The sequence below is a fragment of the Setaria viridis genome, chromosome 6 (genome assembly GCF_005286985.2).
Source record: "Setaria viridis chromosome 6, Setaria_viridis_v4.0, whole genome shotgun sequence".
Classification (NCBI taxonomy): domain Eukaryota; kingdom Viridiplantae; phylum Streptophyta; class Magnoliopsida; order Poales; family Poaceae; genus Setaria; species Setaria viridis.
In genome coordinates this window covers 35,254,337-35,276,369 of record NC_048268.2, presented here as the reverse complement: position 1 = coordinate 35,276,369, position 22,033 = coordinate 35,254,337, and the positions used below count along the sequence as shown (strand labels likewise).

At 49.2% G+C, this 22,033-nt stretch overlaps 5 protein-coding genes across 5 annotated transcripts; 4 read left to right on the top strand and 1 right to left on the bottom strand.

Annotated features, from left to right (window-relative positions):
• Positions 1-1,656: 1,656 nt before the first annotated feature.
• LOC117860021 (heat stress transcription factor B-2b) lies at positions 1,657-3,516 on the top strand. Its single transcript, XM_034743226.2, has 2 exons — positions 1,657-2,107; positions 2,216-3,516. Exons 1-2 carry the CDS (start codon positions 1,799-1,801, stop codon positions 3,152-3,154), a joined length of 1,248 nt encoding a protein of 415 aa, XP_034599117.1. The 5' UTR covers positions 1,657-1,798; the 3' UTR covers positions 3,155-3,516.
• Positions 3,517-6,014: 2,498 nt separating this feature from the next.
• LOC140223111 (exopolygalacturonase-like) lies at positions 6,015-7,986 on the top strand. The gene is made up of 3 exons (XM_072294579.1): positions 6,015-6,287; positions 6,377-7,318; positions 7,431-7,986. Exons 1-3 carry the CDS (start codon positions 6,141-6,143, stop codon positions 7,752-7,754), a joined length of 1,413 nt encoding a protein of 470 aa, XP_072150680.1. The 5' UTR covers positions 6,015-6,140; the 3' UTR covers positions 7,755-7,986.
• A 3,163-nt stretch (positions 7,987-11,149) lies between these two features.
• Positions 11,150-12,352, top strand: LOC117861547 (glutathione S-transferase T3). Its single transcript, XM_034745116.2, has 2 exons — positions 11,150-11,554; positions 11,648-12,352. The coding sequence occupies exons 1-2, from the start codon at positions 11,159-11,161 to the stop codon at positions 12,230-12,232; spliced, it is 981 nt and encodes a 326-aa protein (XP_034601007.2). The 5' UTR covers positions 11,150-11,158; the 3' UTR covers positions 12,233-12,352.
• A 281-nt stretch (positions 12,353-12,633) lies between these two features.
• Positions 12,634-14,080, bottom strand: LOC140223102 (uncharacterized). The gene has a single exon (XM_072294553.1). It carries the CDS (start codon positions 13,733-13,735, stop codon positions 12,704-12,706), a length of 1,032 nt encoding a protein of 343 aa, XP_072150654.1. The 5' UTR covers positions 13,736-14,080; the 3' UTR covers positions 12,634-12,703.
• Positions 14,081-16,585: 2,505 nt separating this feature from the next.
• LOC117861033 (RHOMBOID-like protein 2) lies at positions 16,586-19,715 on the top strand. The gene is made up of 5 exons (XM_034744494.2): positions 16,586-17,062; positions 17,877-18,040; positions 18,551-18,717; positions 18,824-19,071; positions 19,261-19,715. The coding sequence occupies exons 1-5, from the start codon at positions 16,758-16,760 to the stop codon at positions 19,370-19,372; spliced, it is 996 nt and encodes a 331-aa protein (XP_034600385.1). The 5' UTR covers positions 16,586-16,757; the 3' UTR covers positions 19,373-19,715.
• The last annotated feature ends 2,318 nt before the right edge of the window (positions 19,716-22,033 follow it).

Sequence of the window (22,033 nt, the reverse complement as noted above, 5' to 3'; positions counted from 1 at the left end):
GCCATGGCAGCAGAGCAGATTGGCATCGATCATCTGCGGCCAAGACCAGCAGCAGCCCTCGTCGTCGCGGTTGACCGCCCCACCCCGGAGCCGGAGCCGGAGCTCGCAGGTGGCAGCAGGCACGTGCATGGTGATCATCAGCAGCTCGTGCCGTTTGAACGTTGCCGGTCAACATCCTACGGTACTCCGGACACGGCTCCACAATCCCCGGTTGAACCAGAATATGCTTCTGTTGGTCTTCCCGCGCAGCGCGCCCCAAAAGTCTCAACCGCACAAGAAGCTTGTGCCACTGCATGATACTCTCAACGCGTAAACGGAGATCACCTCACCGCAAAAACAGACAAAAGAAGGCTTCGGTCTCTGACTATCTCTGCACCTCAGTTGGCTTTAGTTTAGCTTTACTCAATAGTAATCTCCCTTCTTTGTTTTCCCTGAGACTCTACTCCCTCCGTCAAAAAAAAAAAATATTACAACTCTCGCCTACCGAGAAATCGACCGATTGTCGAATGGGCTGGATCCTACGATCTTTACGGCGAAAACAACGCCGATACCAATCACCATCGTCGTAACTGGTAATTCAGCAGCGCCAACCAAACCATTTAGGATCGCCAGAGTTTCGGGATCAAAATTTCAACCACGGACCCTCGAGTAAACCATTCAGTACAGTTTACTTTCTGAAAAAAGAGAGAACATTTTTCCTTCCAGTTTACTGTATTGCGATCCAGCGAGTATACGTACTGGTCCACTATTGATCCTGCTCTCTCTCTCTCTCTCTCTCTCTCGCTCTCTCTCTCTCTGTGCAGGCAAGGCATGGAGCAGCGCCTAGCAGCATCCGCCGGCCGAGCACCTGTCCATGTCAGGGCGATGGAGTGTGATCCGGATCAGCGAAAGATCTCGGGTCTCGGCAGCAGAAAAGCTGTGAGACGGACGCCGAAAAAATCCCATTTAAGTCGGTCCTCCCTTTGCAAAATATCTGCTGAAAGACAGGCAGCCCCGCAATTCATCTAGAATCAATCACTGATGCATCACTTGCGTGCCACAAAGACAGGTAACTGCTGCAAACATTTTTCATACTCTTTTTTAAAAAATAGTTGAACTGAAATTTTTATTACAAAAGATTTTTTTTTCAGTCTCGTTGCAGCTGCTGCAAGCTCAGCTGCGTGGTCTGTCTCGTCGAGGAGGCGGCGGGCCCCACGGGCGCACGAGACGTGTCCAAAGTCTAGATTAGAGATTCCTCCGCCCGGCCCTGAACCTTCCAGAATAACCAACCAACCCGACCCGACCGGGGGGGTCCAGGCGTAAAAAAAAAAACAGCGGAACCTTCTCGCACTTTCCTCGCCCCCACCACCGCGCGCCGCCATCTCCACCGCGCTCCCATCCGGCGGGCCAGGCCGCGCCCGCTCGCTTGACTCCCCTCCTCTCCTGTCTCCTCCTCCCTCCCTCCACGGGGGAACCACCGCGCGACTTGGCTTCTTCTCGGCACGAGTGGCGGGTCGCCCTCGCCTTATTAGCGCCTCCTCCGCGACCGCGTGCCTCTTCTCCCGTCTCCTGCGCTGCGCGCCCTCGCCTCGGCTATCTCTCTCTCTCTCTCTCTCTCTCTCTTCCTGTAACCGCCCGCTGGTTCTCCCCACGCTACGCAACCCGGAAACTTCCAGAAGCCAAGCCAAGCCACCACCTTTCTTCCTTCCGTTGTTTCTCTCAATCCTTCTCTCTCTCTCTCTCGCCGCGCCGGCCGGACAGGGGCGCGACGGTGTCGCCCGGCCAGATCTGCTCGGGCGGCGGCGGCGGCGGCGGCGCCATGGCCGCCGAGCAGGCCGCCGCCGCAGCAGCCACGGGGGGCGAGCCGCCTCCGGCCACGCCGCAGCCGGCGGATGGCGTGGCCCCGTCGGCGGCGGCGGGGGCCGCGGTGCAGAGGTCCGTGCCCACCCCGTTCCTCACCAAGACGTACCAGCTGGTGGACGACCCGGCGGTCGACGACGTCATCTCGTGGAACGACGACGGCTCCGCCTTCGTCGTGTGGCGCCCCGCCGAGTTCGCGCGCGACCTCCTCCCCAAGTACTTCAAGCACAACAACTTCTCCAGCTTCGTGCGGCAGCTCAACACCTACGTGCGTGATCATCGCTCGATGATCTCAAAATTTCTTTCTTTGTTTTTTTTTTATCTTTGTGTGTCGTCTCGGCATGGTGCTAATTGATTCGTGTGGTCTGCGGTGCAGGGGTTCAGGAAGATCGTGCCGGACCGGTGGGAGTTCGCCAACGACTGCTTCCGGCGTGGGGAGAAGCGGCTGCTCTGCGACATCCACCGCCGGAAGGTGACGCCGGCGGCGGCGGCGACGGGGGCGGTCACGGTGGCCGCGGCCGCCGCCATCCCGATAGCGCTGCCCGTGGGCTCGCCGGTGTACTCCGGCGAGGAGCAGGTGCTGTCGTCGAGCTCGTCCCCGGAGCCCCCGCCGCTGCAGCCGCAGGCGCCGTCCGGGTCGGGCTCCGGCGGGACGGCGGCCTCCGGCGGCGGCGACGTGGGCGAGGAGAACGACCGCCTCCGCCGCGAGAACGCGCGCCTCGCGCGGGAGCTCGGCCAGATGAAGAAGCTCTGCAACAACATCCTCCTCCTCATGTCCAAGTACGCCGCCACCCAGCAGCTCGACACCGCCGCGCAGCAGGTCGAGGCCGCCAAGGCTGCAGCTGCCGCGGCAGGGAACTGCTCCGGCGAGTCGTCGGAGGCCGCCGCCACGCCCCCGCTGCTGCCGTCGGTCCTCGAGCTCCTCCCCTCGTGCCGCGGCGCCCCCGCGCCCGCGGCCGCCGAGCCGACCGAGGCGGCGGGGACGGAGCACGGCGACGACGACGGCAGCAAGGCCGGCGCGAGGCTGTTCGGCGTCTCCATCGGGCGGAAGCGGGCGCGCGACGAGAGCTGCAACGGCGACGACGGCGGCGTGGAGGACCCCGTGAGCCGCGGCGCGGCGGAGGTGAAGGCGGAGCCGGTGGACGCGCCGCCCGACCACCACCACCACCAGCAGCAGGAGTTCAAGGATCACGCGACGGAGCCGCCGCAGGCGTGGCCCATCTACCGGCCCAGGCCCGTGTACCACCCGCTCCGAGCCTGCAACGGGTCGGCGGGCAGCGCCGGGAGCGACCACGACGGGTCCAACTCCAGGTGACGCGACGCGGCCTCGTCGCCATCGCTCGCTCTCAGTAAATTACAAATGCTGCCAAGTACTGTGATGGATGCAACAGCAGGTAGAAGTAAACACAAGGAGGAGAGCTCTAATCAGCTGGAGATTTTATTGACCCCATGTAAAACTCAAGTGCTTCTGTAGCAGTAACAACCTCTTGCTAGTTCTCTTCATACTACTGTAGCACATCCTCTGTCTATAGCAGAGAGAGCCATAAAACTACTAGCTTACCATGTGAATTACTCCCTCCGTCCATCTAGCGTTGTTCACACGATCAATGAACATGTAAAACGACTGCATGTGTTCATGCAACAGTATTATTCAAATGTGCAATGATCCATTGAATATTCTAAAGTTTGAAACAACGTATCAAAATATTCTGTTCGCTTCAGCTTATAAGCCGGCTGAAAAGCTGAAACGACTGATTTATTGTGAGAGGAAAATACTATTTGATGGTTGATAAACCGGCTGAATAAGTTGAAGTGATGGTTGATAAACCGACGAAAATACTATTTGATGGTTGATAAACCGGCTGAATAAGCTGAAGTGATGGTTGATAAACCGACTGAATAAGCTGAAGCGAACAGTCCTACCCTTTTAAACAACAAATGAAGTCCCGCCATTTTGCCTCCTCCTTTGGCCTGTAAAGGCTCCTGGGGTTTAAATTTGGTGTACGTGAGCATGTGGGGAAGTGATCGTCCGATGGAAACGTGGGGTGGAGTCTCTAGATGGGGGGTGAGTTGGTCGCTGGTCAGAGTTGGGAAATGGGAAGATATTCCGCAGCGCGAGAAATATCTGGGCGCCGCGCCTACTAGAAGGTGCGGGATGCGCTTTCTTCCAAAGCCAGGTCGGGTGTGAGACGGCGACGGCGACGCGTGGTGTGCCACCGCCGGCAACCACTGCTTACGTTTCGCTCCTCGTTTCGGAACAGCTGTGGGCCCGTCCGTGCGTTCCACGTCAGCAGCGTGCTAGTGTAAACAAGCATCGTCAGTGCTAGGTCGGTGTGTCACGCGATGAGCGCGTGTCAAATCGCCTGCTGGTGTGTGTTCGCCCGATTCAGATTAGCCCGCTCAAAATTTGCTCGACGTGTCACTATTTTGGGCCGACTGCCTTGCATTGTCAAGCCTAGTTTCTTGAAGTTCATGTTTCTAGCCCATCTAATCCTTTTCCTTTAAACAATTGGCCCATCTAATCACAATTGCTAGTTGTTCTATTTTGGAGGAAACTCAGGCCTCTCTATCCATCTCCTCTCGACTCGAAACAATACCTCTGTGGGACTTGTTCCTTTCTTTACGGATCAATGAAATAAAAGGGTAGTTCAAGCCGTAGTTTGGGTCTTTGGTAAGAGCAACTCGAGAGGATCTTCTAAACAGCTCCCTACTCCAAGTAAAAAAACACACTGTAGCAATCGTTCTACTTGGCTCCTCATTTTGTGAAGGTCTCCAAATTACTCCCACCACCCTCCAGGTCTCTATGGAGCCCTCTATCCATGGAGATATTTTTGTAGCCGTTAAAAAAATAGAGAGAACTCCATTTGACCTTTAGAGGTTTTGGTTTAGGTTTTGGTTTGAAGATTATTGACGAAGTTGCTATAAAGGAATGGAAATGGGACCTCTTGACTACAAAACGAGTTGGCAACACTGATGATGTTTTTTTGAAGCTCAAAGCTGACACTATCGTTACCTCACCACTAGTGCAGCGAGGTTACAAACCATAAGGGAGTATACAAATCCTGGCAAGGGATCCAACCACATAAAAGGATTGGATTGGGTCTTCTCCCAACTCAAACTAATGGTTTCATGTATATGTTATATCCATCTTATGCATTCAACCGAACTCTTTTTTTTTTCTTGAAATTATATGCACTCACTAGAAACACAATCGGTAAGGGAGAGATGGCGGTAGAAGGGAGAGAGAAACTATGGGTGCGCTTGGTTCCGGAGGTCCCTCGCCTCGCTGGCGCAAATAACGAGAGGCTTGGTTAGGCAGGCAAAGCCGATTTGGCGGCTCTCCAGCGGAAGCAAGCGACGAAAACTTACTCGCACAGACACCGAGATGTCCAGGCCAGGAAACCAAAACTCACATGGTCGATGTGCATCCTCGCTCGGGAAGGCGATACAGTGCCGAGCAAAGGATCCAAGTGCGCCATACAGCATAGGATTTTTCCCTTAGGGACGTTTTCTTCCACTAACTTATTTTTAGCACGTGTCACATCGAATATTTAGATACTAATTAGGAGTATTAAACGTAGACTATTTACAAAACCTATTACATAAGACGAATCTAAACGGCGAGATGAATCTATTAAGCCTAATTATGCCTAATTAATCCATCATTAGCAAATGTTTACTGTAGCAACACATTATCAAATCATGGACTAATTAGGCTTAATAGATTCGTCTCGCCGTTTAGATTCGTCTTATGTAATGGGTTTTGTAAATAGTCTATGTTTAATACTCCTAATTAGTATCTAAACATTCGATGTAACGGGTGCTAAAAATAAGTCAGTGGAAGAAAACGGGACCTTAACATGGTTTCTGCCTATTGAACTCATTCAGCCTGTTCGCTTCAGTTTATCAGCCGGCTTATCAAACACCGAACAGTATTTTTCTCTCATAACAAATCAACCATTTCAGTTTTTCAGCCGGCTTATAAGGCCAGCCGAACAGGTCGATTGTTCTGATGGCGAGCACTGTCAAGCACTTTTAGCCCCGCGAAATCACCGATTGATTGATCTCAGAGGAGCAGTTACAAGCAGTCATTAAACTGCAGCTATTTTTGTTTGAAACGGAGAATTTAAGCCTCCGAACTCGTTCCAATTAGAGGCGATCAAACCAAATTAATCCTAGAGGTTACAGTAGCCTAATGGCTTCAGTTCTTCCACCACTTATAGCATGATGCTGGCCATATAAGGCGAGAAGAACCTTCTTTCTCACGCTACTCGGGTCTCATCTATTTCTGTTCCGACGCCATGGCCAGCACCTTCAAGGCCATCACCTTCTTCTTCGCCGTCCTCGCGCTGCTCACCGGCGGCAACGCACGCGGCAAGGACCAAGCGGCGAGCGTCTTCGACGTGACAGAGTACGGAGCGGCGCCGAGCAACAGGGACAACAGAGACGCGAGTGCCGTTTAATCCCGTCACATCATCGCATTTTCTCAGCTAAATCTTTGTCTACTCTGAACCGCGTGCGTGTGCTCGCCGAGCAGGCTTTCCTGGCCGCGTGGCGCGCGGCGTGCGGCTCCACCGCCGGCAACTCGACGCTCCTGTTCCCCAAGGGCACCTTCGCCGCCGGCGCCGTGCAGTTCGAGGGGCCGTGCAGGAACGGCGACGCGCCCGTCGTGGTGATCGACGGCGTGCTCCAGCCGTGCGCGGGCGGCAGCGGCGGCGGTTGCCGCCTCTCGGACGATGCCTGGATCACGTTCAGCGGCCTGAACAACCTCCTCGTCACCGGCGCCGGCACCCTCGACGGCCAGGGCCATCATCAGAGCGGCAAGGCCAAGTCCAAGACGACGGTAAACGAACCGGAACAGACTTGCTCCCTTTTCTTTTCTCGATCGACGACACTGGTTTTCGATGGCGGAACAGTCCAAGATGATCGGCCGGTGGCGGCCATTGTGCTACAGACCCTGGTTTTCGATGGCGTGACGAACTCGACGTTGAGGGGCCTGCGGCTCGTGAACAGCCGGGGCTTCCACGTGAACCTCCGCCGCTGCACCCGGGTGGTGGCGGAGGGCCTCGGCATCCACGCCCCGGCCGCCAGCCGCAACACGGACGGCGTCCACGTCGGCCTGTCGAGCCACGTCCGCATCCTCAACTCGGTGATCGGCACCGGCGACGACTGCGTGTCTGTGGGGCCCGGCTCCACCGACGTCGTCGTCCGCGGCGTCGCCTGCGGCCCCGGCCACGGGCTCAGCGTGGGGAGCCTGGGCAAGGACGGCGGCGAGCAGGACGTAGTGCGCGGGCTGGTCATCGAGAACTGCACGGTGACGGGCACGACCAACGGCGTGCGCATCAAGACGTGGGCGGGGTCGCCGCCGGGCGCCGCGTCCAACATCAAGTTCCAGGACATCACCATGGATAACGTCTCCAACCCCATCATCATCGACCAGCGCTACTGCCCCCACGACCACTGCTCCGACGCCGACAAGGTAACCAACGCCGGTGGCCGCGACACGAATGAACGTTATCTTCCTTATCACATAAGAACGATAAGATCAGGGAAGAAACATTATTGACGACGCCGCCCGCCGGCGCCGGCAGCCGTCGCTGGTGCAGATCAGCGACGTGACTTTCCGGCGGATCGAGGGGACGTCGAGCACCCCGCTGGCGGTGCAGCTGCTGTGCAGCGAGGACAGGCCGTGCACCGGGGTGCGCCTCGACGGCATCAACCTCACCTGCGGCGACGTGCCGTGCCGCTCCGAGTTCTCCAACGTGCGGGGGCCGCTCGCCCCGGCCCCGGCGGTGGCGCAGGCGCAGGCGCCGAGCCCCGCACCGGCCGCCTCGCGCCGGGAGGAAGCGGCTGACGCGGCATCCGAGCAGCTAGGCCGGTCCACTTGGTGGTCACCGTTTACCGTCAGAGGATGACGGATGATTATGGGCTCTCCGATGACCATAGTTCACGTGGCGTGACCTAGTGTTTCTAGATCATCACAGTGTCATTTTCTAGGTCTGGAAGAAACAACAAGCTGTTGTTAAAAAAAAACAGCCTCTTTGTTCTGGGGACTGCCAATCCTTAAGGTCCTTCTCTCCTTCAGAGAATAAAACTTTGTTCTCTGGTATGTTTGATCCGTATGGAAATACATCGCGCAATTTCACTGCGTAGGCGGAGGCCCGGCGATGACACCACGGGAGCCACAGTCTGCCTGTGCTTTCCCCTCTTCCCCTTCCTGATTCGGTGGAGGGGTGAAACGGAAGAGGTAGACAGGGCATGTGAGCAGCGAATCGGCAACCTCGTTAGAAGACAACGGGTGTTCTTTGGCATCCAGGTAGTTTGCTGTTGTCTAACTGGATTCAGCTAGGGTTTGACCTGTGGCCGATTTTGCTCGATCTGAGTTCGATTTTGAGGGGTTTTGATTCGATTTATGGTCTATTTAGATTCGATTTGTAGTCTGGTTAGGTTCAATTTGAGGATCCATTAGTCTAGTAGGGTCTTGTCTGTGCCAAATTAGAGATATGTCCTATTTTGAGCTTTGTTGGGGATCTGTTTGTCCGTTAGCATTCGATTTTGAACTCAGTTAGAGCAACTCCAAGAGACTGCTAATCTTACCCCCAATACCTGTTTTAGGGAAAAAAAGAGAAAAAACGGACTCCAACAGTCCACCCAAAACTCCCCCAAAAAATTAGCGATGCTAAAAAACACCACCTCGCCCCGTATATTTTCGCAGCCGCGGTCTTCCCCCAATCCTCCGCGAGCTCCTTCCCGCGCCCGCTCTTTTTTTTCGCGCGCTTATCTCCTGGCGGCGCCGTCCTCCCCCGACGACGGGCGAGCGCTAGGCGACGGCGGGCCTGGACGCGGCCCTCCTCTCCCGGCGGGGTGACTTCGCCGGAACCAGCCCGGTCGCGTAGCCAGGCCGTTTTCCGGCTCTCCGGTGAGCGATCCAGATCTCCACCGCTCTCTGCTCTCTGGTCCCGTCTCTGGTGTGCGTGAGGGCGGGCGGCGACGCGGTGGCGGGGGCGCCCCAGTTCCGCTGCAAGCTCTGGGTGGAGGTCGAGGGCAACAAGGAGAACCTGGCGCTGGTCACGTCCATGGTGGCCAGCAGCAACCTGTCCGGTGGGTTCGTGGCGGCGGAGCAGGGCATGTTCCTGGCGGTGCCGCCGGAGCTGCTTCACGACGAGTCCGGCGAGGCGCCCGCCCTCATGGTCCGCATCGACAGGGCCGGCGCAGCCGCTGCCGCTGCCAGTGCCAGGTCCCCGTCCGCCACGCCGCCGTCGAAGCTCCCCAAGAGGCTGCAGTAATGGCGAGAGGAAACTAGTAGGCAGCAATTAGCTTGGTTTCATCAAGTGCCTCCCTTGATCTTTTGCATCTGTATTGGCAATTAGAATTTCAGTGTGGCATAGCAGTTGCTGGATCGGCAAGGATTAATATCCTGTGGTGGCATGGATTGGTACTCTGATGTTAAATGTCTGTGGATTATTCACCTGACAAATGCGGTCTCCTAGTACTCTGATGTTAACTAAAGAGAGAAGTCACTAACAGAAGTATTGCATAGTCATGAAATCTTATAGAGGAGGCATTTGCTTTGCTTAAATAAAAACTTAGTTGCATTGAATTTTTTTATCTAGTTCTGAAATTGCAAGGACATTCCACATGGTGCCACACTTTGAGAGCACCTGATTTAGAGTCCTAAGCATACTGCACTCAACTTAGTTTTCCAGAAGTTTCTTATTCATCCGTGTACTAATGCTTTAGGACAGCATTGCTGCAATCAGATCATGTGGAATTACTTGTGCATTAATTTTTTTTGGAGAGCAATTACTTTTGCACTAGTTACAGCATACTTTGTACAGTTTTGATGAGCTAGATATGAAGCTGATTTTAATTCCTTTTGTTGCCTGTGCAGATGCAGGCACCACGGCCAACCGCTCCTGTCCGGCAAGGCCAAGTAAGACGCGGCGGAGGGATGCTTCAACGGCGCGTGGTGGTCGTCGGCGGCCAGCACCCTCAATGGCCCGGCGGTGACCACATGCCTCAATGGACCGGCGGTGACCACGACCTCGATCTGGCTGGTGGTCCTCCGATGGCAGCCCTTGCCGGCGACGATTTCAATTCCGTATCCAGTGACCCCTCAGCTGCCTTCGAACAAGTGGTCAACGACAACTCATTTGGGAATGGTATGAATCATAAGCTACTCATTTCAATTCTCTAGGGTAATCCGGACTAAGCAATGCATGTCGGCTTATTAAAGTTTATATCTCAGAGTTGATGAGTAAGAGTTTGACATGCAAGCATATGACATTGTCTGAAATTGTCCTATGAATTTTACCTATTAAAGCAATGATGTTGTCTGATGCAGCATATTACCATTTGACTGAAATTGTCTTACTGAATTAACTCAGTCTTACTAGGTTGTTGGGTTAGGATTGTGATGGCTGCCGCTGATGGATGTTAAATGTCACTGGTAATTTTTTAGACCCATGCTAAATTTTTTGAATATTGGAGAACACAAAGCAAGATTAAACCAAATGTGTGGCTATAAATTATTGTAACATGTTATGAAAATGCCATTCCTTTCTTGGTCATGACTGAACATGGTCAACAAGAGACGTCTATCAGATATACACCATGATCCTTCTCAAGTGATTAGTCATCCAACAATGAATATTTCAACAAATAAAGGCTCTAAAATTATTAAGAACGCCATTACAAAGTACTAGGTTTATTTTAGGCATTTATCTTTCAAATAACAACACCAGAAAGTCAGAACTGTAGCTAATATCCAACTCTCCAAAAAAAGAAAGGCTGCTATGTTAGGCATTTTCCAACCAAAGACAGATTATGGAAGGTAGGTTCAACATGGTGCTGGTCAAAATCAAACTAGAAAAGAACTACAAATATACACAGCACCTCTCCTGTGTATTGTAAAAAAAAAAGAAGACTGTAGAAAAGAACATTTACTTCAGATGCTGTGTGAGAACAAATGAAACCTCTACTTCAGTCGCAAACTGGAATTACAGCTAGTTTAAAAACATAGATCTCTGTGTGTGAACAGATGAAAAATACACAGAGCTGCACAGGTTCCAACAGATGCACCTTTTTAGACATGTTACCAATGGCATCTTCTCACAACTCTTTCTTAACCGGCCTTTACTTAGTTATTATCCTCTTAAGTGGTACTGACATTTATGTGCTGACAGCTAACTTTACTAGAGGATGGATTCTAGAGAGAACATGTTCCATGAACTAGCTGTCTGTCCATTTTTTTCCAGGAACCTCTGTTCATCAGCTTATCAGTGATTAAATGCTTGCAGGAAATGGATATTTTTCCAACATGATGACGGATGAAACCAATCAAGGGGATTTTCATAATTATAGCAACACATATGTTGACCAACAGTCACAGGCAATTGAAGAAGTTCCAGCAGCTCCTTCCGCGAGGCCAAACCATAAGAGATCCAAGAATTTCAGTGACCACGAAGATGAGGTTTTGGTTTCTGGGTGGCTGAATGTAAGCTTGGATCCGGTCGTAGGCAAAGATCAAAAGGGTGCCAAGTATTGGTCTCGTATATATGAGTACTTCAATGAACACAAGACGTGCCCCTCTACGCGTACCATGAATTCGCTGATGCATCGGTGGGAGACCATACAAAAAGCTGTGAACAAATTTTGTGGATGTCTATCACGAATTGAGTTAAGACGTCAGAGTGGTACTACAATACAAGATAAGGTACTTTACTCACTATGCAGTACCAGGTTTTATTTCGACTATTTTATATTTATATATCATATATGAATATCCCTTGGATGTTGGTGTGTGCAGGTTGCAGAGGCATGTGCTTTGTACAAGTCTGAAGACGAACATCAAAGAGCATTCCAGTTCATGCATTGCTGGAATAAGCTGAGAACACAACCAAAATGGCTTGCTAAAATTGATGAATTGGCTGTTGGTAAAACATCTAACAAGAAGCAGAAGACAAGCTCAAATGCTGGCCCAAGTGCAAGTTTACCAAGTGAATTAGGAGAAGGTGAGGTTCAAGGCATAGAAGATAATGCACTGACAAGGCCAATTGGTAAGAAGAAGGCAAAAGCAGCACTGCTACAAGAGAAGAAAAAAAGTGTGACAACAACCTTAGAAAATATGTGGGTACAGAAGAAAGAAATTGATGGGGAGAAGGAGCTAAAAAAAGAGGAGAGGTTCAACAAAGCATTTGCTCTTGAACAGGATCGAGTTGCAAATGAAAAACTACTTATTGAGCTGAGGAGCCAGGAGGTCCAGTTGCAGAAAAGGAGGGATGAAGAGAGGATTATGACCATGGACCTTACTACCATGCCAGATGAACAAAAGAAATACTACATGTCCTTGCGGGCTGAGATCATGAGCCGACTATCTATGCCTAGTGCTTAATTACTATCATGTTTGTGTTTTGTTGATTTAGGAACTATTTTCCAACTACAGACTTATTTTATTCACTTTGGAACCTATTTACTCAGCTATTATCTATTATATGTCTATCGCTCTGTGAGTGGTTGGTGACATAAATTAATGTCAATTTAATTGCCGTGAGTGCATGGATATGGTCTTGTGCCTGTGCTATTTTTGAAAATAAATACTTGGTGAAAGTATTTGCTGCTAGTACCGTGAAAGACTGAATTATGTACCGTGCTAGTGCCGATTGACAAGATGATGTGTAGCGCATTTACTTGGCACTGGAGAAGCAATACATGGAGACTGAATGACTATGAAAGTAACAATTATTGAAAGAGAATTATGTATGTCTGTATGGTTTATCTCAAACTAAAAAAAATATAACGTAACAAAAATTATTGAAGCATAACGTAGCAAAAAATCCGGACAATTACTATGAACTATAGACAATCATTTGTAGAGGTCTGGATGATGTTGCCACAGGTGCTCAATGAGGTCATCTTGAAGCTGATTGTGAATATCTTTGTCCCTTATATTCCTGTAATTTTTAATAAACTCCTCAAGTTCAGGTGTTTCATCGTGAGAAATATTCACCTTTTCTCCCACCCCATCATAATTTAAATCATCTCCCTCATCGCGCTCATTCTCAACTATCATGTTGTGCATAATGACACAAGCCCTCATGATTTGTCCGATGGTATCTTGATCCCAAAATCGAGCTGCCCCCCTAACGATAGCGAAACGAGACTGTAAAACCCCAAATGCTCGTTCCACGTCCTTCCTACAAGCTTCTTGGGCAGTTGCAAAATATTTCTTCTTGCTACCTTGTGGTTCAGGTATACTCTTCACAATTGTAGCCCACGAGGGATATATGCCATCAGCAAGATAATAACCCATTGTATATTCATTATTATTAATGGTATAATTCACCTTTGGAGCTTGACCTTCAGCTAGCCGTGCGAATAAAGAAGACCGGTGCAAAACGTTGATGTCGTTGTGGGAACCAGGCATCCCAAAGAAAGCATGCCAAATCCAAAGATCTTTATCTGCAACAGCTTCAAGTATAATTGTAGGCTCATGCACATGCCCGGTATACATACCTTGCCATGCCGAAGGACAATTTTTCCACCTCCAATGCATACAATCAATCGACCCAAGCATACCAGGAAAACCTCTACTCTCTCCAATGGCAAGTAATCTAGCAGTATCATCTTCATTAGGTGATCTCAAGTACTCATCTCCAAAAATCTCAACAACAGCACTGACAAACCTTCTCAGACTCTCAATAGCAGTACTCTCACCAATACGGATATAATCATCTGTAGCATCAGCTGCTACTCCATAAGTTAACATCCGAAATGCAGCGGTAATCTTTTGCAGACTAGAAAGGCCAAGCACACCGGCATCGTTTCTTTTCTGAACGAAATATTCATCATGTTGCTCTACGGCATTCCATATGCGTACAAACAGTGTACGCCTCATTCGAAACCTGCATGTCAAGAGTAATGAGACACATGTATAATATGAATTTTTTTTAAAATGGTCCAAATAAATCTATTGTTTACATACCGTCGTCTGAAATAACTATGTCCGTACGTAGGATCATCTGAAAAATAATCTTGATACAACCTCTGATGCCCCGTCTGTCTATCTCGCTGAAGTACTTGATGACCTATGATAGAACCACGATGTTTTGTTTCATCATCGGACTCATTCGCATTCACGGCCACATGAGTAATAGAGATTAAGAAATCATCACTGTCATCATCTGACGACGAATCCAACACTAGATGCATCGGAAAGCTTCGTCGATTCATAGCAATTCCCTTTCACCTATCTCGAATTATAGTTGGAGATCAAAGCAACTGTTTATCCTAGAAATTGGCGGCCAATCGTTACGACAGAATCCTCATTATAGCATGTGACGCAAAAAAAAACAAAATACAAATGATGCCTAATCATTACTGATTACCTTCATCCAGGACGTGGACTAGGAAGCACCGGGTACTGCGCACATCCAGGACGTGGACTAGGAAGCACCAGGTACTGCGCACATCCAGGACGTGGACGAAGCACCAGGTATCCTAGGGGCTGCCAGACCTGCGCCAGAGCTTCACCGTGCGCACACGCACCAGGTATCCTAGGGGCTGCCAGACCTGCGCCAGAGCTTCACCGTGCGCACAGGGGGCTGGCGGCGTCCGTGCGGGGCAGCGGCGTGGTAGGGTACCAGAGATTTTTGACGGGCTCCGGTACTGGAGAAAAAAAATTAACGGATACTAAATGGGCCCAATCCGATGACGTGGCCTCTTTTAAATTATTGGGGAGTAGTTTTTAGCGATCTGCTGTGGGCTGATATATTTTTTAGGAAAAATTGTTTTAGCATAGCCCCCAATACCTCGTTTTGGGGAAGAATTTTTTGGGGATCTGTTGGAGTTGCTCTTAGTGTTCGATTCGGGGTTTATGGCCTCTTCATGTCCAATTTTGGTTGATTAGATTTTTCCTCTTCTTGCTATTCATTACAATAGAACATGCATACAACATCCGTACACTCGTTTAGCCTTTCAATATTTCAGAGTCATTTTTTCTCAATCGATGTCTTTCAAATATTTTTCCTTCTGCGATAAAGGAGAATTTTGAAATGTGATATTTTAACACAGAATATTTATTGTCTCAATATTGCAAACTATTTGCAGGCACGTGGAACAACTAGTTGCAAGGGGAAAAAAGGCTGTAGCTGCGGAAGTTGTTAAAAGAGGGGCAAGTGTTTTCTATCTCTTTGTACGACTGGCGATTTTTTTTGCCTGGACACCAGATCGATATTTATTGCAATGGACCTTGTTTTTTTTAATTATTATGGGCCATTATATACAACTGGAAAGCTTGTTTTTATTGTGCCTTTTTTACTACCGTTATTGTAAGATCAGTCACGGATAAATAGTTGGGTTTCTAATATTTTTAAGAATGAACAAAACTAATTTAAGAATAGTAGAATACCACAAACAAACATGCAGCTTTTTTGTGCAATTTTTTTATTAGTTTGATGCATGTTTGACAGTACATTTAGGTTCTTAAATCTTAATGATTGTGAACAGGCCGTTGGCTTATCAGGATTTCAGCAAGGACCACTTGTATCAAGTTTCAAGAAAAGAGGACAACATCCAAAGTTTGCATTCAACGTTGGAATATGTCAGCAAGATTTTTTTTCCCTGACACACCTGAATTAACCATGAGTAATAATGCATCTCGATGTGTCTGCGTTGTATTTTTATGTTGTATGTGTGAAATTGGTGTAAAAATTGATCAAACATTCAAAAATTGGATGTCTGCAATGGTAACAGATAGCTGGGCTTGTTACTGGGCTTAAATTTCTACACTGACAACATCAAACAGGCCCACAAAAATCCAAACAAGCCTAACGGGTCCGCAACATACAGATAACCGATGCGTTATTATTACTTGGCGAGTAGGAAACACGAAACAGAGGGAAATTATCCGAGGTAATAGATTGGTTGATAGGGAATCGTCGAATTTGAAACTCGAAGGTAAAAGCGAGGACACAAGATACAAATTTATACAGGTTCGGGCCGCCATTGTTGAAGCTGAGCTATTGATTTAGCATCCAATGGTTGATAATGGTGACTGATTGAAAAGCAAAATCTCAGTCACCTGACATGAAGACAGGTCCTAAATTTATTAACATCATTTTTATGTTATTAGTCTCCATTATTATTTTACTATTCGTAGTTAACATTGAAAAGATTTGATTTTAAAAAAGTCTAAACGTAGATATATTTTAGGACAGAGGGAGTACATTTTGGTCTACCTAGATTGGAAACCACTCACTCGCAAGGTGTCAAACTCTAGCTGTTTCGCACAGTTTTCTATTGCTCTACTATACTACGTTGCAAAAATGTGACGCATTGTAACAACCTTCTCTAGACGCAAATGGCTTGCACTTCTCCAGACGCCACTTCCAAATTTAAAACACCACACCGTGCTCTTCCATCGATCTAAATGGCCGGTTGCTTCAAGAAGATGGCCATGTCCTGTCTGTTCAAGCAAGCGTTAGTTTTTTTAGAGAGGACGGTGTTTTTTTTTGTTTTGTTTTTGCTTTGCGAGAGGAGAGGACGGTTGGCTAACCAAGCAGCTCAGCTCTCGTGCACAGCTCCACTGCCACAGAAATGCCAAACCGAGCCGGAGCCGCACCACTCACCGACAGGTGGTCCCAACACGGCAACGTAACCGCGCCACATGCCACCACAGTCCACAGCCATCGCACTCTCGAGACTCCCCCACCGGCCACCGCACTCTCCACTCCACCTCCCCTTTCCCCTCCCCCTCCTCGTCCTCGCTTCCAAGCCAAGCCAAAAAGCAGCGACGAGCCCCGCGCCGCGCGCGACCGCACCCACCACTCCACTACCCCCGCACGCTATAACTGCAGGCCCCCGCGGAGGCGCGTGACGCCGCCGACACCGCCGCGGGGTCGAGAAAGCCATCACCAGCCATGGCAAGCGGCGGCGAGGCGAAGGCCGCGGGCGCGGGGTACTACCAGTACCCTGGCTCGTACGGCGGCGGCGGCGGCCGGGGGTACGGCGCCGGGGACGACGAGCGGCAGTGGTGGCCGTGGCTCGTGCCCACCGTGCTCGTCGCCTGCATCGCGGTCTTCGCCGCCGAGATGTTCGTCAACGACTGCCCGCGCCACGGGAGCGCCCTCGGCGGCAGGGCCGGGTGCGTCGCGGCCGGGTTCCTCCGACGGTTCGCCTTCCAGCCGCTCCGGGAGAACCCGCTACTCGGGCCATCCTCCGCCACGTACGTCCCGTCACTCTCGCGATTGGCTTTCGGGTTCCGCTGGATTGTTTGGATTCGGTGCGAAATTGGGGTTTCGGGAGGGGTTTGTGCCGGGTCTGGTGCCAGATTTCGAGCCAAAGGTCACATTTTGGCTCGATTTCAAGCCTAAACGCCAGCAAAAGTTGGGGCTTTTGTACGGCCCGGAATCTTCCGCGTCTGGTTGCTGTTTACTTGGTCCTTTTTCCATTCAGATCGATTGGACATACGAGGGTCATTGTGCCATGGTGACTATTTATAGATCTTTAAAATGACGAGTAAATGATGCAAACTGCTCCCCTTGTAGCAAGTAGATTTCTACCGAAACATTCGATTTAGCCTAATAGCTTCAGCGTTGGCAAAGTCAATACCTGAACAATTCAGATTCAGTCAGCATTGGAATGTTCTATTCTTCAGAGATTTGTCTTCTAGTGTCTACGTCCCTTGCTGACAGTTAAAAACTGCTGCTAGTACACTTTTGATAGATACATCTGTATTTTTTTCTCAATTAGAATGGGCAGTTAAGTGACCAGGTTATATTGCCATTTTAGACTTTTGTATTCGAACTGTTACCTCGTGCAAGATCATGCAAGATCTGGATTGTTTTTTTATCTTTAGCTGTGAGAAAGGTTATTTTATCTGTGCTTGTTCTCTTCCCATCATGTGAGACAGTTTATTAGAGACCAACCTGAGACCAGGACTGCATTCTCTTGAAACTGTACTATTGTGCATTGTGTGAATCTAAAATATAACAATCCGCACCAAGGTTTTGTTTCAAAATTTCCATTCTTTTGGGCAGCTTGGAGAAGATGGGAGCTCTTAATTGGGCCAAAGTAGTTCATGAGCACCAAGGATGGCGCCTCATTAGCTGTATATGGCTCCACGCTGGGCTAGTCCACCTGGTAGTCAACATGCTAAGCTTGGTATTCATCGGAATCCGACTTGAGCAACAATTTGGGTTTGGTGAGCTTCTTGTTTGAAATTGTTGGTTCGCATTGTCATTACCACAGTATCAACCTTTTCGGTTCGAGTTCAATACTTGTCCATCTATTGTTTTGCAATATTAATCTTTGTTCGGACGATGTACTTTATGTTTTAACATTGAAACACTGTTAGCTGATTCTGTCTTGGAACTTATGGAAAGCTGAAGTAAATCTGAAGTAAGTAGACATGGAGTATTTCTTTTCTGCCATGGCTTTGTGGTGGAACCACTTAATAGGTTTCTGAATGCACTATTTATTTTTAGGATTTCAACATGAGAATGTTGCTTTCATTTAAGAAGTAATCCAAATATGACTTTTTTTATTGGTATTCATTTAAGGAGTAGTCAGGTTTTACATGTTATTAGGGATCATTTTCTTTCCATTTTATGGTGGAGTTGGAATCATGCCATGTTTACCTTTCATCAAAACCTCTTGCATCTGGTTTGGCGGTAGTCTACTGTCAACTCACTCCAGTTTTCTGGCTTGCAAGTTCGCATTGGGGTCATCTACTTGATATCTGGTTTTGGCGGCAGTGTGCTCTCTGCACTCTTCCTACGGAGTAATTACATCTCTGTTGGTGCCTCTGGGGCTTTGTTTGGCCTCCTTGGATCTATGCTTTCGGAGCTTATTATGAACTGGACAATCTATTCCAACAAGGTCAGCAGGAGGCAGGAGGCATATATATGTGTACTGTTTTACCTGTTTGTGTTTTTCTCTCAGTTCTTTTTTTTTTGGCTAAGTTCCACACGATTCTCTTTTGCAGGCAGCGGCAATCGTAACTCTACTTTTCATAATTGCAATTAATTTGGCCATTGGGATATTACCCCATGCTGATAATTTTGCCCACATTGGTGGATTTGCTTCTGGATTTCTTCTTGGATTTGTGCTGCTCGCAAGACCTCAATTTGGTTGGATGGAACGCAACGAGCTACCTCAGACTAATCAAGCTCCAAAGTACAAATTGTACCAGTACGTCTTGTGGGTTGCTGCACTCATATTGCTGGTAGTTGGGTAAGTCTCAACCATCAAAGACAATTGCACATTCACACGAAATCTATAGTTCACATCTCACTTAGTAATAGACTAATAGGTGATGTGGTATCCACAGATAGCATTGTTGTATACTACTGCCGTACTTACTTTGCATTGTCGCTAGAAGAATCAAAACTTAAGCCTGACAAACGTGACTTTACGATGCAGATTTGTGATTATCCTGGCAATGCTCTTCAAGGGAAAGAATGGGAACGACAGCTGCCACTGGTGCCAGTACCTGAACTGCGTACCAACGTCCAGATGGAAGTGCAACACTTAGATGGTTCAGTTTTCCATCACCTCACGATGCAAAACATACGCCTCTTGTGGGAACCATTTTTGTGCCATCGTGTTTGTGGATAGCAAGACCAGCGTGCACGTCTTGTGCCTGAGTTCTCTATGGTTACGTGAAGTACAAATGTTCCTGAATTGTAACCTGAGCTTGTAACTGTGGATTTCGCCGCAATTCTTACATTGATTTCGCCAGCATTAGCTGCTGACTGCTGAACAGTGTAAAACCATTCTCACAATCTGATTGTCAGACATTGGTTGTGTCTCTAAACTTTGATAATTGTTGAAGGACAACACACAATCTATTAAATTTTTGAGTGTGTGAGCCTGAAGATCGCCAGCGTACGTACAGATATCATGTTTTGAAAACTAGGCCTTGTCATTTGCTGGGCCGGACGAGGAGCGAAGGAGAGAGTGAGACAGATAACTGTAGCTTCTCTTGGGCGGAGAATGCTAGTGTGGCAAACTAGTGTAGGCAACCACCTTGAGGTCCTTCATCCACCTCCTGACAGCGGGGTTATTCTCACTCTTTACCTCGGCGTCGGCTAGCAAGGACTGGACGGCCAGCAGATGTCGCTCCAGCTTGCGGCGGTCATCATCGACGCCCCACATGCGAGTGATGCTCTGGACGAGCACATCAGCAGCCTTGCCAGCCACTCTGGACACCATGGGCAGAAGCAGCGACTCAGCCATCTCAAGTTAACCTTTGCTCACAGGTTCTTCGATCAAGCACGACCTCCCAACCTATGACTATCAGCTTCGGCTTAGCTAGATGCAGGAGCCAGGAGGAGCAGATCGAGCAACAGCTGTGGAAAGAATGGGGATACTAGTAGGAGAAACAACAGGTGGCTGATATTCTGGTCACCAATGTCAATTGTCAACTGAAGCTGGACAAAAGCGAGTGGGTGACACTGACAAGTAAGACTAATGGGAGAACGCTACGCGCACAAGTTGACTGACTTGTGTGCGTGCCAATAGACCAAGGCCTTGTTTAGTTGGCAAATTTAGGAGGTGCCAAATTACTATGCCAGCACTGTAGCACACTGTAGCGTTTCGTTTGTATTTGTGAATTATTATTCAAATATTGACTAATTAGGCTCAAAAGATTCGTCTTGCAAAGTACAACAAAACTGTGCAATTAGTTTTTAATTTCGTCTACATTTAGTACTCCATGCATGTACCGCAAGTTTGATGTGATGGGGAATCTCCTTTTTGTATAGTGTCAAAGTTGGGAGTTGGGAGGTAACTAAACATGGCCCAATAATAGTAGTTGACTGGTTGAGTGTCAGCATCTCCGTGGGGGAGGAACCCGTTCAGGCATTTCTACAAGCACAACGCGTGCAGCTACAGGAGGGGAGAGAGGAATGGAATACGTGAGAACAGGAGCTTAGAAGAAAGAGGATACGACCTGATGCGAGGGCAGCACTTGGTACTCGGCGAGCTCAGTGCGCCACCACTACTGTCAAACTTGGACTGCAACAGCATCGGTGTATACAGCTCCATCTGTTTCCTGAATTCCTGTGAGCCGGATAAAAAAATGACGGTCACAATCGCTGTCAGTGGAAGAAATACAGGATCACAAATTCACACTGATTATAGATAAAGGCAGTGCGCACGCGCTCCCAATGTGACTATGTGAGCCAGCCGGCCGGCCAAGCATTTTTGCAGCAACAGGGATGGACGGTCGAGATGGGCAAGCGGCGATGGCCACCAAATGGAGGAAAGAAATTGGATTGCACAACCTTACAGGAGACAGCCAGCGCGTGCGCTCGGTGTGACGAGAAGTCCCATGGCCCGCTGGGTAATTTCTACGAGCACCCCGCGTTCATAGCACAGCTATGTGGCTACGCTATAGGAGAGGCGACATGAGAAGGTAGAGGAAGTGAGACCGACGGACCGAGAGTGTGCGGGACCTGAGGAAGAGCAGAGCAACCATCCGGCGGCCGGCGTGCGCCCAACGAAGGACCAGCAGGGGCGCGAGCGGCGACGGCCCAAGGGCCCCAGCAGCAGTTGATGAACAGACGCACGGTCGCTGCGCGGTTAACCCGGCGCCCGGCGGGATCGGGAGAATCAAACCGCCTTGTCATTTGCTGGGCCGGACGAGGAGCGAAGGATGCTTGTGTGGCAAACAGTTTCAGTGTGCGGCTGCTCGAGAACAAGTGTGGCAAACAGTTTCAGTAATCGCTTGCACACAAAACAACAAACTTCCTTAGTTCTCTAGTAGCAAAATTTGGCCATAACCCATTCCACGGCAAGGTGAAAACTCTCTGATTACAGGGTCAAACAGATACTATAAAATCTTCTGGACATCATTCGCAAACAACAAATAAATCGTCCGATATCTTCAGCTATTTGCCTGAGACCCAACCTCCGGTGGATGCTCTCTTTCTTGGGCGTATTTTCAGACACGGCTCTTGTTCTCGACACGAGATGATCTAACTGCATGATCACAACATGATTCTAGTCCCCTCATCAAGATATGCACACAGGCCCGCATGCCACCGCTCAGCAGTGCGTCCCATATATACTTCCTACTTTCCTTTCAAAACGTTGAGCATAATTTGAGGTATCACGATGTTCCGAGTTTTCTTCATCCCGGTGTTTTCTTCATGTGCTCGATCATCCTGCACTGCTGCACAAAGGGCAAGCA